This window comes from Nothobranchius furzeri, chromosome 10 (assembly GCF_043380555.1).
Source record: "Nothobranchius furzeri strain GRZ-AD chromosome 10, NfurGRZ-RIMD1, whole genome shotgun sequence".
NCBI lineage: Eukaryota > Metazoa > Chordata > Actinopteri > Cyprinodontiformes > Nothobranchiidae > Nothobranchius > Nothobranchius furzeri.
In genome coordinates, this window is record NC_091750.1 from 27,382,079 (window position 1) to 27,397,200 (window position 15,122).

The 15,122-nt window shown below is 47.9% G+C and overlaps 1 protein-coding gene across 3 annotated transcripts in view; it reads left to right on the top strand.

The window, feature by feature from the left end:
• LOC107397025 (arf-GAP with Rho-GAP domain, ANK repeat and PH domain-containing protein 1) overlaps positions 1-15,122 on the top strand; it is a 75,350-nt gene that overhangs the window by 45,627 nt on the left and 14,601 nt on the right. For 2 of the 3 annotated variants that reach the window (XM_054731015.2, XM_054731014.2), the window contains 6 exons: positions 4,353-4,535; positions 6,295-6,363; positions 6,445-6,544; positions 6,641-6,697; positions 9,021-9,147; positions 13,476-13,575. In XM_054731015.2, coding sequence (XP_054586990.2) covers positions 4,353-4,535; positions 6,295-6,363; positions 6,445-6,544; positions 6,641-6,697; positions 9,021-9,147; positions 13,476-13,575 — 636 coding nt within the window. The remainder of the gene's footprint in view (positions 1-4,352; positions 4,536-6,294; positions 6,364-6,444; positions 6,545-6,640; positions 6,698-9,020; positions 9,148-13,475; positions 13,576-15,122) is intronic. The other variant, XM_070555446.1, reaches the window with a different exon arrangement.

Below are 15,122 nucleotides of genomic sequence, written 5' to 3' on the forward strand. Positions count from 1 at the left end.
GGACCATCTGAAGAGGTCTCACAGTCCAGGCTGGAAGACCAGTTAGAAGGGCGTTGCAGTAGTCGAGGCGGGAGGTGACAGTAGATTGCACTAATTAGTGTCCTCCATGTTTCTTATTGTCCAATAAATTAATTTTGTCTGGAGATCCAAAAGGGTTCCAATGAAGACGACTGGACTTCTTTGGTATCTTCATGACATTTCACTTCTCATTCGAGGAACTTTTTCGTCACCTGGAGCTAAAAATGAAAACAAGTAGGTATTTAATATCTAAAACCAAAGAGGAGGACAGTTACTGAAATCAGACCTGAATGGAGTCCGACTGAAAAACAAAGAATAGTAAACATAAATCCTGACTTCAACCACACCTTAAAATAACCAAACCACCACAAAACCCAAAGATCAGGACAAGTATTCAGATATGCCAACACTGAAGGAAAACAACAAGGTGCATGTCAGTCAGAGTCAAGGATAAGGTCTGAGCAAAAGTGGCTGGCCTGTGGATGATGTCTAGGATAGGGTTTGTGGTTAGACATGAGCAGAGATCCTCTTTAACCTGACCAGTCCTGCAGACGAAGCAGACATGATGGTTGATCTGGGTACCATAACATGCCGGAGCAGCTTTACGCAGCCACAAGGTGATCTTCCTACTGTTTGTGGCATGTGGAGCCTCATACAACCCAGCTTACAAGGAACCTCGAGGCACCTTTCCATATCTCTACACTGGTGACTAATAGAAAAGACCATATGTAGCAGTTGCAGTGGCCTGGCAGCTGAGTTTTGAACCAACTGAAGCGTCTAAGAGGGAAATATAGGACACTATAACAATAGTCAATTCTGGAAAGGATGAAGGTGTGGATGAGGGTTTTTGCAGCCTTAAAGGATAGAATGGGGAGGAGATGGGCAACATTTCATAGGTGACGTAGGCTATTTTAGTGATTTTACAGATTTGTGGTTGGTGGAAAGACTAGGGTCAAAGGTGACACCAAGATTTATCATTTGAGGGGATGGAGTGACAATATGACCACCAATACTGAACGAGAAATCGTTACAGAAGGGTAGAAAGGATTTGGGTCTGAAAATGAGCAGGGGTCTCATTTATCAAGCATTGCGTAGAATCCTTACTAAAACCGTACTTAAGCTCAGCAAAAGAAATGTACTTATGCCAAGTAGGTTTGTGATCTATCAAACATGGAGTACGCACAGCTGCACGCAATCTCCGCTTCGTAAATCAGAAACCATCTAGAAAGGTTCTCAGCTGCTTTTTAGTCACATCCCGCCCTCACCACACCCACTTACTGCCATATATAGTCAATGCAAAGTGCCTTGTGGACCTCATGCTTATACATAAGCCGGCTGTTGCAGCACTCCGCCAATGACGATGGCGACCGTAGATCAAGGCAGATCAAGGAAGCGCAATTTCACAAGCAGAAATTGAGGTACTTGTGGGTGAGGTGGAGAAATGAAAGGAAGTGCATTTGCAAAACAAATAAGAGAAAATCCACGGAGTGGCACCGAGTTGCTGAAGCCGTCAATGTTGTGAATTCTTCAGGGAGATCTGTGGCGGATATAAAACAAATGGTCCAATAGGGATTCGATCCCCAGACTCCCAGGTGAAAGTCACGCGTGCTAAACAGTCACCCAAACGGAGATCTCCCTTGTCCAAGTAGCCAGGGTGCATGATCATTCGGGTCACAGTGACAGGACACACACACTGTCACAGACGCATGATGTTCTGTCTCAATCTGTCCCCGTGCTGATATTCTGCATTCTGTATTCTGTGCTTCAGGCTGTGTGTGTGCGCGTGTGTGTGTGTGTGTGTGTGTGTGTGTGTGCGTGTGGGGGGTCTTGTTCTGTGTGAAAACGAAGCAGTACAAGTGATAATGCTGCAGGATTTCATAATTGTATCTCCTCAGCAGCAGCACTGCAGGTGCTCTCCATGTCCAACATGTGTGTAAGCCAGGTCCTTAGTCAACTTAAAGTTGCGCACATTTTTCCGCTAAGTTTTCTTTCATAAATCCCAAAGTTTGTGTGGAAAGTTGCTCACGCAGTTTTCCGACCCCGTTTTGTGCGTAAGCAAGCTTGATAAATGAGGCCCCAGTTCCATTTAAATGCAGTTGAATTTCAGCAAATTTTATATAATATGAAATGTGGTAAATAAGATGCGGTTTTACTAAATTCGTTTTAATTGAAGTTTATTTATAATGAGCCAAATAAGGACTAGAGTCATCTCAAGGCACTTCAACCAGTAAACATTCCAGTACAGGTCAGGTCATTAAGCCAATCAGTAAAAAGTTTCCTATATAAGGAACCCAGCAGGTTGCATCGAGTCACTGACTAGTGTCTTTACAGCAATCCTCATACTAAGCAAGCATGCAGCGATAGTGGAGAGGAAAACTCCCTTTTAACAGGAAGAAACCTCCAGAGCAGGGGTGTCAAAGTCAAACTCACACGGGGCCGAAATGAAACTCTAGGACGGAGTCGAGGGCCAAACTTAATATTTTCTGAAAAAGTGACGGCAAATTTGTACATTTTCTTTATCAACATATATGCAATTTTGAACCTTTAAATTTGGAAACAAACTTATTTCTGCATTAACACTGAATGTGGAATAACCAAATTACACACGAGCAAGTCAGTTTTAAATAAAAGGCATCAGTGGTATTCATTACTTGTGGTATAATCAGCATTTTTAAAATCTATTCAGGATTTATGTTTTCTTGTTTATTCATTTTTCTTATTTTTATTCTCCTTGTTTTCTCCTGTAATACGTGTCATCGCTGCTGTGACGTCTAGCTTTCCCCACTGAGGAACAATAAAGGGATTTTCTATTCTATTCATCTATCTGCAGCCTTTCCACTTCCTGTTTACTGTAGGTTAATTCTTTTCTCACGGGCCAACAACAAAATAAAAATATCATTTTATCTTAAATGAAAATGCAACATCTCACCTGTTAACTTTCATGTTTTGGAGCAGAAAAAGAGCATAAAACCAACATATTTAAAGCTCAGTTTGCTCCACTGGTTTACTGTGATGCTCACCTGTTCCAGCCAGATACCTGCATCATGGGGTTGACCTGAGCTGAGGAGGAGACTCCTGTTGTTTTGTTCATCTTCATCATAATAACGACAACATTAGATGACAACAGGTGCTCACATAGGTTTGTGCTGCTGAACATGTCTGAGCAGCTTGACCACGTTGTTGTGTGTCGGGGAGGAAACACGACGACAGCAACCACAGAGTCGTGCTGGTTTGAGCGTGTCGCTGCTCGCTGGAGTTATATCAGCCCTGTGTGGACGTTAGTTGGAAAACTTTTTCTTTCAGTCGTGAACACATTACTGAGCGGCTAGAATCTCCGTTTCTGGGCTTCAACGTCAGAAAATAGCTGAGTGAACTTGGCGCTGAGTGAGAGGAGTGTAGTTTGTCCGAGACAGCGGAGCTGCAGACACCGGCAGCAGGCGCTGAAAAAACACAAAGGAGGGGGCTTCGTCGGCTCCGCGCTGACGCCGCAAAGCATCATGGGAGTTGAAGTATTTGCGGTAAAATCGGCCAGCGGGCCAGTTTTAATATATTTTTGATATTTATCTCGCGGGCCACATAAAAATGCTCCGCGGGTCGCATCTGGCCCGCGGGCCTTGACTCTGACATATGTGCTCCAGAGGGTCCTGGCTCAGTATAAGCAGCCATCCTCCACGACTCACTGGGGATGGAGAACACACACACACACACACACACACACACACGTAGTGTTTCTATGGTTACATTGTGATTTCTTAGTAAATATTCTATTTGGTGAGAGATAAACTTTATTGTATTTATCCTAGTGGATCTATAATTAAACGGATAAACTAGTAGTAGCACATGCAATGTCAAAGAGAGTAAAATGTTATCAGGAGAGGGAGAATGTTTAAGTGGTTAGCAGCAGTGTGCTAGACGATGGCCCCCTCCATGAGGCCACCACAGCTCAGCAGAACATCATTGTAGCTTCTTCTGGGGAGCAGAGAAATATAAAGGCTAAAAAACATGTCCTCACAACTGTAGATTTTCCTCAAGAGGGCAGTAGGCATGAATAGGGTCAATTATGGCATGTTTTCAATAAAGGTACTAATGCTGATGCTAATCTGGATCCAAGTGGTCATATTTCTATTTTGTGGCAACCGTTTACGAGGGGTTAAATCATGTGTGTTGAAGAAACTTCCTCTGCAGGGTAGACTGGAATGTTGGCCACTGTATAAAAATATTTGTCTAACAAACAATAGGGATACCTGCTACAGCTTTATAAAACTGAAGCTAAGGTAACTAAACCAGTCTCACAGGTGATTGTTTTTCTAATCGTCAGTGTTCATTCTCTTTAGCTGTTTATTACCTACGGCAACCATTTGGCCAATCAGGTATGGGCTTCAACTGTGCCAGCAAGAGAGCAGCTGCATCCACAATCAACGGATGAGGAGAGATCAACGTTTGTCCAGAACAAGTACAGAAAGGGGTGCTACAAACGACTCCATGCTCTCTCATCCAGTCGTTCAATGATGAATCAGGTCTGAGCGACAACTGTAGAACTTTTATGGTGATGGTGGTGATGATGGTTGTGATGACAGTGGTTGTGGTGGTGATGATGGTGGTGGTGGTGATGATGGTGACAATGATGGTGGTGGTGGTGATGAGGATGGTGACAATGATGGTGGTGGTGGTGACGATGGTGACGATGATGGTGGTGGTGGTGATGATGGTGACAATGATGGTGGTGGTGGTGGTGATGATGGTGATGATGATGATGATGATGATGATGACAATGGTGTTGGTGATGGTGATGATGATGGTGGTGGTGGTGACGATGATGGTGGTGGTGGTGATGATGATGGTTGTGATCACAGTGGTTGTGGTGGTGATGATGGTGGTGGTGGTGACGATGGTGACAATGATGATGGTTGTGATAACAGTGGTTGTGGTGGTGGTGGTGATGATGGTGGTGGTGATGAGGATGGTGGTGATGGTGGTGACGATGATGGTGGTGGTGGTGATGAGGATGATGGTGGTGGTGGTGGTGACGATGGTGACGATGATGGTGGTGGTGGTGATGAGGATGGTGACAATGATGGTGGTGGTGGTGACGATGGTGACGATGATGGTGGTGGTGGTGATGATGGTGACAATGATGGTGGTGGTGGTGACGATGATGGTGGTTTTGGTGGTGGTGATGATGGTGGTTTTGGTGGTGGTGATGATGGTGACGATCATGATGGTGGTGGTGGTGGCGATGATGATGATGATGATGGATTGTTGGTACTTGTCGTGGTGGCAACCCCAGAAGGGATGCTGTCAAGCAAAAGAAAGAGTCCTATCAGGTCTTTTTGGCCTGTGGGACTCCAGAGATAGCTGATAGGCACTGGCAGTCCAATCGGAATGCGGTTTTGGTGGTCGCGGAGGCAAAAACCCGGGCGTGGGAGGAGTTTGGTGAGACCATGGAGCAAGACTTCCATATGGCTTCGAGGAGATTCTGGTCAACCATCCGGTATCTCAGGAGGGAAAAGCAGTGCGCTACCAACGCCGTTTACAGTGGTGATGGTGCAGCTGACCTCTACTCGGGACATTGTGGATAGGTGGACAGAATACTTCGAAGACCTCTTCAAACCCACTGGCATGCCTTCCAGTGAAGAAGCAGAGTCTGGGGACCCTTAGTGGGACTCTCAAATCTCTGGTGCTGAGGTCACTGAGGTGGTTAAAAAGCTCCTCTGTGGCAAGGCTCTGGGGGTGGATGAGATCCGACCATAGTTCCTTAAGGCTCTGGATGTTGTAGGGCTGTGTTGGCTGACGCGGCTCTGCAATATCGCGTGGACATTGAGGGTAGTCCCACTGGACTGGCAGACCGGGTTGGAGGTTCCCCTATTTAAAAAGGGGGACCGCAGGGTGTGTTCCAACTACAGGGGGATCACACTCCTGAGCCTTCCTGGTAAGGTCTATTCAGGGGCTCTGGAGAGGAGGGTCCATCACATTGTCGAACCTCGGATTCAGGAGGAGCAATGTGGTTTTCGTCCTGGCCCTGGAACACCAGACCAGCTCTATACCCTTGGGGGGATTCTGGAGGGTGTGTGGGAGTTCGCCCAACCAATCTACATGTGTTTGTGGATGTGGAGAAGGTGTTTGACCACGTCCCCCGGGGGTCCCTTTGGGGGGTGCTCCAGGAGAATGGGGTACCAGGCCCTCTGATACGGGCTGTTAGGTCCCTGTATGACTGGTGATGATGATGGTGTTGGTGATGGTGGTAATAATGGTGATGGATATGTGCTGATCTTTCAGAGGCTGTGTCAGGTGGTCGTCAGTGACAATGTGGAGGAAACGATGTCTCTGATCTGCTCAGGAGCAAAGGTGTCACTTAGTCTACTGTATATCATTAATCATCTAATGCATGACCCTCAACCCTCACCTAATAAATCTTTTTGTGTTTAGGTGTGCCCCTCTGACCCTCAGAGTCCTGCCCCCATTCTGCTAGCTGAGAAAGCTAATCAGGCACTGCAGATTGAGCTGCTCCGCCACAATGAGTACACGGGTAAATCATATCCATGCAAACAAATCCATAACAATTCTAAAGCTTTGAACAAAGTCAGTCAAACAGTAAAGATGACCTGTGTGTCTTTGTCCTCAGATGTCCCACCCCAACAGCTTCATTCAGCAGACCTCAAACTTCAGTCTGCCCCCACAGGTACACCCCTGAGAGAATGGTGTCAATCCAGTCAGCTTCACTTCATTTTTCTTCCACATTTTAACAACACCTAGTTGCCAAAGTTTATTCATGCTCAGACATGAATAAAAACGGGCATTAATTCACACAAGGTGATCTGTACTGTAAAAATAAAGTCAACATTTTTGAATTCTATTTTTATGCGACTTATTTTACCAGGAAAGATAATCCGTTGTAATTAAAATTTCTCTTTCAGTAGACCCAGCAAAGACAACCGCATACAACTGTACAGTATTAAAACAGACTCTATAGCTAGCAAGGACAGACAGTTTGAAGGCACCAGATTACTTCAAGGTGCTCACCTGCATTGATTTCTGAAGACACCTGCTTGTGTGTTAAATAAACCATCCTTTAGCCTGGCTCTGCACTGTCACTCTGGAGCCCTTTTCAGACAGACATTCTGGAACATCTGCGGACAATTAAATCCGGTTTTTAACCGGAACTGTGTTTTCAGACACACCACTTTTGTACCGGAACTTGTCCTTTCGGCTGCGTTCACACAGCAGGGAAAAGTTCCAGATGTCTGACGGCGGCGGGGGGTGGTGGGGGGAGAGAGAATCGGACTCATGTTAAGAAGAAGAAGAAAATATCATTTCTATAGCGCCTCTCAAGATAAAAATCACGAGGCGCTTAAGCATAATTCTGCGCACACGAAGACGCATAAGAGACCTGGATGATGAAGCTCAATGGTTTAAGGAATCACTGAAGCGGTGTGAAGCGCTCCGTCGCACGTCTAGACGGTACCGTAGGAGGCGAGCTGCCGTGGTTCGCCGCATGCTACAGGAGCGAGCTATCTAGGTGCATACAGCGTCCCCCGGTCCCCTCCTCCTCCCCTCCCCCTTGTCCTGAACTCTACCTCACCAGTCTGAAGCAGCCACCCTGTCCGTAACAAGTCCGGACCTGTTACTAGGGGCTTCGTCCGGATAAATTCCGGAACACGTTATCCGGATGTTTGTATTCAGACAGAAAGGTCTTACGGACAGATTCCGGAACATTTCCGTTTTTCATGGCCTGTCTGAAGGGGGCTTTAGTAAATGAGCTAATTTTAAAGGATTCTGCAATTTAGATCAGGCAACCGTGTTTCACTCAACAAAAGCTCTGATGTTTTTCTAAATGAACAACCAACTGAATACTTAACTTAGTTCTTTTTTCCCCGTGTCCTGTCTGGCTGTGAAGCATTGATGTCTGAATGCTGAGACAAGCCTTAGAGATTTACTCTCGGAAGGTTCCACAAAAATAATCAGATGAACAAGAGTCTGCTTCTAGACCTGCAGAAAGACAAAAACAACACACAGCAATACAACAGGAGCAAGTTATCACTGTGTCAACTTGATGAAGAAATATAAAATCAACATTGTTTTACTGAACAATCACGATAATAAATAACAGCGCATTTATTGCCAACCACAGCCTTAAGACATGTGTTGAAAATGCCCAAGTCCATACTTACGAGAGCACACGCTTGTATATGTAAGGTTTATCTATAGGAGCGTCCAATAGAGAGTGTGAGGGGCCACAGATCTGCCCCAAGGATGTGTTGGAGACGGGGGGAGCTCCAAGTCCCAGAGATCCAGGGACTGCCCCAGAGCACAGGGACCCCAGGGAGACTGCAACCAGAAAAGCCCCTGTCCCCCTCGAGAGGCGCAGAGGATTGCACCGGGGGGCCACAACCAGCAGCTGCCAGAGTCCCGGGACATATCAGCGGCAAGCCTACAGGCCCGCCCGCAGCGTCCCACCCTCAAGCCGGCCGACCCGGGGCGACCAGCTCCGCTGGGGACCCAACGGAGCCCAGGGACTCAGATCCCAACAGGCAGCCACTGGGATCAATCAGACAGACCCCAAAAATCTTAAACCCACTGACCTGGGAGCCGTGACCACTCAGGCAGACCAAGGCACCGCACTCACACCAAATGTGGAAGGGGGAGGGCAGGTGAAGATGTGCGGCAGCACAAGAAGTCCCAGGAGAGGGGAGGAGTCCAAGACCCCACCTGACATACACAGCCATACACAGACACAGTCACACACTCCCTCCCTCATGCTCACACACACACACACATACAACCTAAGACTTACAAAAATTAACTTTAGACACCCACTCAAGCTCCCCATACACACCCTATTCACTCTGGTCCCGGTACTGCTGCACAAAGAGTACAACCAATAAATAGTTTACTAATTAAATACAATATTTAACTTTTTCTGATGGGTCGATATCCAGCAAACTCTTATTATGTCTCTGAAACAAGCAAAAAATGTATTTCCTGTGTGTTTCCTGGGTGTGCAGGTCAGGAAGAAGAGGCGCTTCATGGAAAACTAGAGGAGGACCGTTTTTTCTTCTCAGTAGAAAATGACTCGGCAGCTTGCGATGTCTTGGACCTGCGAGAAGTTCAGTCTGTCTTCCTTAAAGATGGGTAAATGTAAATTGTTGACACATCTGGTTCTGCTGAAAAGACCTGATTGGACTCATGGGACTGATGGTGCTGTTAGTGCCGTTAGTGCCGATGGAGCTCATGGTGCTGACGGTACCGATGACGCTGTCAGGGCTGACGTCGCTGATGATGCTGATGGGACTGATGGTGCTGTTAGAGCTGTTAGTGCTGACGACGTTGATGGTCTGGTGGTGCTGACGGAACTGACGCTGCTGTTGGGACCAATGGGACTGATGGTGTTGATGGCACTCATTGTGCCAGGCTGATGATGCAGATGGGACTGACGGAACTACTGGTGCTAATGACGCTGATGGTCTGATGATGCTGACGGGACCGATGATGCTGTTAGGGCTGATGACGCTGTTGGGACAAATAACCACCTCTTAGGTTTTTAAGAATTTTAAGGATGAATTAGCACAGTTGTTAATATACCCTTAAATATAATTGATATTAGTAAATAAACAGCTGTTAATACCTTCAATTTCAGTTATATCTAGTAACAATTCTATTACGACAAGGATCAGTCATTTTGTTGCTTTATAGATGTAGGATTTTAAAGACGTGTGTTTGTTTATTAAATGTTAAAATGGCTTGCCCTAGAGAAGGTTTGTTGTTTATATTTTGTTTTATTTTTCTGTCGTTCTTGGCAGACTGAAGCCACAATCACTGAGGTGCTTTATTTAATTGCTAGTATTTATATTCAGTGACACAACTTCTCTCTGTGGCCTCTAACTTTGATAAAATGCAGCCAAAACTTTTTTTTTCCTACATTTTCTTTGTCCGCCAAATCTTTGAAGTTTTGAAAATGCACTGAATGAGTGAGACTCCAGTCAGGTGAGGAGCTGCTGTGGAAGAACAGAGTTGCAGCTTCTCAGCAGGGACGTTATATTTGGAAAGTACGGAGATCTAGCACAGCAAAATAGAGAATTAGAGGCGTGCAGAATGCATGTACAGTATGTCTTTACAACCTATATGTAAGACATCCATCCATTCTCTTCCACTTATCCAGAGTCGGGTCACAGGGGCAGCAGCCTAAGCAGAGAGGCCCAGACTTCTCTCTCCCCAGCTACTTGGGCCAGCTCTTCCAGGGGAATCCCAAGGTGTTCCTTGGCCAGGTGAGAGACATAGCCCCTACAACGTGTCCTGAGTCTTCCTTTAGGCCTCTTCCCAGTTGGACGTGCTCACCAGGGAGGCATCCTAATCAGATACCCGAACCACCTCAACTGGCTCCTCTCAATGTGGAGGAGCAGCAGGTCTACTCCAAGCCCCTCCCGGAAGACCGAGCTTCTTACCTTATCTCTAAGGTAGAGCCCAGCCCCCTTGCAGAGAAAACTCATGTTGGCTGCTTGTATTCGTGATCTCGTTCTCCTGAATCGGAGGTTCAACAAATCGACGGACCCTCCTCTCCAGAACCGCTGAATAGACCTTACCAGGGAGGCTCAGAAGTGTAATCCCTCTCTATTTGGAACACACCCTGTGGTCCCCCTTTTTAAATAAGGGAACCACCACCCTGGCCTGCCAGTCCAATGAAACTGCTCCCATTGTCCACGCGATATTGCAGAGCCGCATCAGCCAACACAGCCCGACATCATCCAGAGCCTTAAGGAACTCTGGGCGGATCTTGGCCACCCCAGAGCCTTGTCACTGAGGATCTTTTTGACAACCTCAGTGACCTCAGAGACTGGAGAGTCCAGCCCAAAGTCCCCAGGCTCCACTTCCTCACTGGAAGACATGGCGGTGAGACTGAGGAGGTCTTCGAAGTATTCTGCCCACTGATCAAAAACGTCCCAAGTAGAGGTCAGCTGCCTACCTTGCCCACTACAAATAGTACACTATGCTTGGACAGCCTGTACTTATCAGCTGCCTCTGGAATCCCACAGGCCAAAAAGACCTGATTGGACTCTTTCGTCAGCTGGACAGCATCCCTAACCGACAGTGTCCAACAGCGGGTTTGGGGGTTGCTGCCACGACAGGCACCAACGACCCTGCATCCACAGCTCCGGTCGGCCGACTCAACAATGGCGGCACGGAACAGGGTCCATTCAGACACAATTTCCGTCGCCTCCCCCGGAACATTTTGGAACTTTTGTCGGAGGTGGGAATTGAAGCTCCTTCTGACAGGAGAATCTGCCAGACGTTCCCAGCAGAGCCTCGCGATACGTTTGGGTCTGACTGGCATCCTCCTGCAACATCTGAGCCAACTCACCACCAGGTAATGGTCAGTTGACAGCTCTGCCCCTCTCTTCACCCGCAGCTGCAGATCAGGCGGAATGACAACAAAGTTGATAATCAAGCTGCAGTCTAAGGTATCCTGGTGCCAAGAACACATATGGATATCTTTATGTCTGAACATGGTGTTCATTATGGACAATCCATGACTAGCTCAGAAATCCAATAACAAAACACTGCTCAAACTCAGATCAGGGGAGCTATTTCTCCCCACCACACCTCTCCAGGTCTCACTGTCGTTGCCCACATGAGCGTTAAAGTCCCCCAGCAGAACGAGGGAGTCAATTGAAGGAGTGCTCTCCAGCACCTCCTCCAAGGTCTCCAAAAAATGTGGGTAGTCTGTACTGTAGCTTTGTGCATAAGCACTAACCACAGTCAGGACCCGTCCCCCCACATAGGCGGAGGGAGGCTACCTTCCTGTTCACCGGAGTAAATCCCAACATGCAGGCACCAAGATGGGGGGTAACTAGTATGCCCACCCCTGCTCAGCGCCTCTCAGTGGGAGCAACTCCAGAGTGGTAGAAAGTCCAACCCCTCTCAAGGAAACTGGTTCCAGAGCCAGAGCCATGCGTTGAGGAGAGTCCGACTATATCTAGTCAGAACCTCTCAACCTCACACACCAACTCAGGCTCCTTCCCCACCAGAGAGGTGATATTCCACGTGCCAAGAGCCAGCTTCTGTAGCCAAGGATCAGACCACCAAGGTCCCCGCTCTTGGCTACGACCCATCACACACTGCACCCGACAACTTTGGCCCCTCCCTTGAGTGGTGAGCCCATGGGAAGGGGAACCCACGTTTCCTCTTCGGGCTGTGCCCAGCCGGGCACCATGGGTGAAAGCCCAGCCACCAGGTGCTCGCCAACATGCCCCACCTCCAGGCCTGGCTCACGAGGTGGGCCACGGTTACCCACGTCACGGGAGTATGCCCAACCATTCTACATGTGCTTTGTGGATTTGGAGAAGGCGTTTGACCGCGTCCCTCAGGGGGACCTGTGGGGGGTACTCCGGGAGTATGGGGTACCAGGCCCTCTGATACGGGCTGTTAGGTCCCTGTATAACTGGTGTCAGAGCTTGGTCCGCATTGCTGGCAGTAAGTCGGGCTCGTTCCCAGTGAGAGTTGGACTCCGCCAAGGCTGCCCTTTGTCACCGATTCTGTTCATAACCTTTATGGACAGGATTTGTAGGAGCAGCCAAGGTGTGGAGGGCATCCGTTTTGATGGTCTGAGGATCAGGTCTCTGCTTTTTGCAGATGATGTGGTCCTGTTGGCTTCATCAGAACGTGATCTTCAGCTTTCACTGGAGCAATTTGCAGCCGAGTGTGAAGCAGCTGGGATGAGAATCAGCTCCTCTAAATCCGAGGCCATGGTCTTGAGTCGGAAAAGGGTAGAATGTCTTCTCCGGTTCAGGGACGAGGTCCTGCCCCAAGTGGAGAAGTTTAAATGTCTCAGGGTCTTGTTCTCGAGTGAGGGAAAACTGGAGCGTGAGATCGATAGGCAGATTGATGCTGCGTCTGCAGTGATGCGGGCGTTGTGTCGGTCTGTCGTGGTGAAGAGAGAGCTGAGTCAGAACGCAAAGCTCTCAATTTAACAGTGGATCTATGTTCCTACCCTCACCTATGGTCACGAGCTTTGGGTAGTGACCGAAAGAACGAGATGACAGATACAAGCGGCTGAAATGAGTTTTCTCCACAGGGTGGCTGGGCTCTCCTTTAGAGATAGGGTGAGAAACTCGGTCATCTGAGAGGGGTTTGGAGTAGACCCGCTGCTCCTCCACATCAAGAGGAGCCAGTTGAGGTGGCTTGGGCCTGTGATTAGAATGCCTCCTGGATGCCTCCCTGTTGAGGTTTTCTGGGCACGTCCAACCGGGAGGAGACCTAAAGGTAGACCCAGGACACGCTGGAGAGACTATGTCTCTCTCCTGGCCAGGGACCACCTTGGGATTCCCCCGGAGGAGCTGGCTCAAGTGGCTGGGGAGAGGGAAGTCTGGGCGTTTCGACTTAGGCTGTTGCCCCCGCGACCCGACTCCGGATAAGCGGAAGAGAATGGATGGATGGCAAATTGTTCTCTCTGGTGGTGTTTTCAGGCCGGCTCATCAGTTTGAACTAGTGACTCTGAACGATCAGCTGCTTTGTGAGGCTGATGAGGAAGAGATGCTTCAAAGCCACCTGCTTCATATTCTAAAGGTGAAACACCTGCACCTGTCTGATGGATCACTTTGCCAGTTTTGTTAATGTTATGATTGCTTCATGATGTTATTGCTTTTGATGCTTTCATTTTGCTATAATGTTGCTTTAACATTCGTTTAGCATCTTCTTCCTGTTCTCGAGAAGAATGCACACTTACTGTTTTCCTCCTGCTAACCCTGTCCTGCCCTGCTGTTACCTGCCCTGCGAGTCCATCTGGAGAGCCTCTCTGCATTCTTCTCTGGTATTATTAACCATGGATCTGTTCAGCTGGTCTCTAAATGCTGCTGATAAAATTGTTTCCACTTTTTATTTGGCGAAAGGAGTGCCTTCCTGCCCTGATAAAACGCACTGACCAGTGTCAGTGACTCGATGCTATTTGCTGGGTTCCTTATACAGGAAACCTTTGACTTGTTTGTTTGTTTATTTGACAGACTTAATGACCTGATCTGTACGGGAACGTTTACTGTGTAAATGGCCTGTATTTGATATAGCACCTTCTAGATTTCTGGAACCCCCCAAGGCGCTTTACAGCACAATCAGTCATTCACCCATTCACACACGCATTTACACACTGATGGGGATGAGCTACGATGTAGCTACAGCTGCCCTGGGGCGCACTGACAGAAGTGAAGCTGATGAGCACAGGGGGCCACCGGTCCCTCCGACCACCACCAGCAGGCAACGTGGGTTAAGGCCTAGTCCACACGTAGCCGGGGTTTTTAAAAACGAATATCCGCCCCTCCAAAAACTTGCATCCACACCACCGCGTTTAAAAAACAAACTCTGTCCACACGTACCCGGATAAATACGTTGTTAAGGACATGCCAGACCTGTAGGCGGCAGTACTTCCCCCGTTCTTAACCTCGTCCTTCGTCTGTGGTCTTCTGCAAGGAGCAGTAATTCCGCTTGCAAAAACAAACATGCAGAAAGCGCTTGGACAATTGATGGATCGGGTAGTGACAGAGCGCAGCTCTGAAGGCTTCCATGCTGTCGGCTAGTGTAAACACAGGTCGCACACGTGATGTCAGCATTTTTTGTCGCGGAAAGTGACGTTGCGGACCTTAAAACTCCGGTTTTGTCTGTCCACACGCAGACACCCAAAACGGAGAAAACGCAGATCTTCACTTTGGCCGGAGTTTTTAAAAAGATCCGTTTTCGGGTGAAAAAACTCAGTTTTCGTGTGGATGACAGGCCAAAACGTAGAAAACTATCTACGTTTTGGCAGATCCCCGGCTACATGTGGACAGGGCCTAAATGTCTTGCCCAAGGACACAACGACAGTGACAGACTGAGCGGGGCTCGAATCTGCAACCTTCCGATTGCGGGGCGAGCTCTTAACTCCTGTGCCACTGTTGCCTTGAAGGTCCTTGGGACGACTCTTGTTGTGATTTGGCGCTATATAAATAAACTTGAATTGAGTTGAATTAATGGATTTCTGGAGCGAGTTGGGTTTATGTCTGATGCTGCAAATCATGGAGAATGTAGAAGACACTCATAAAAAACTCTTATTGGTTATGCTGCCTCACTGCCACCTGTTAGCCTCA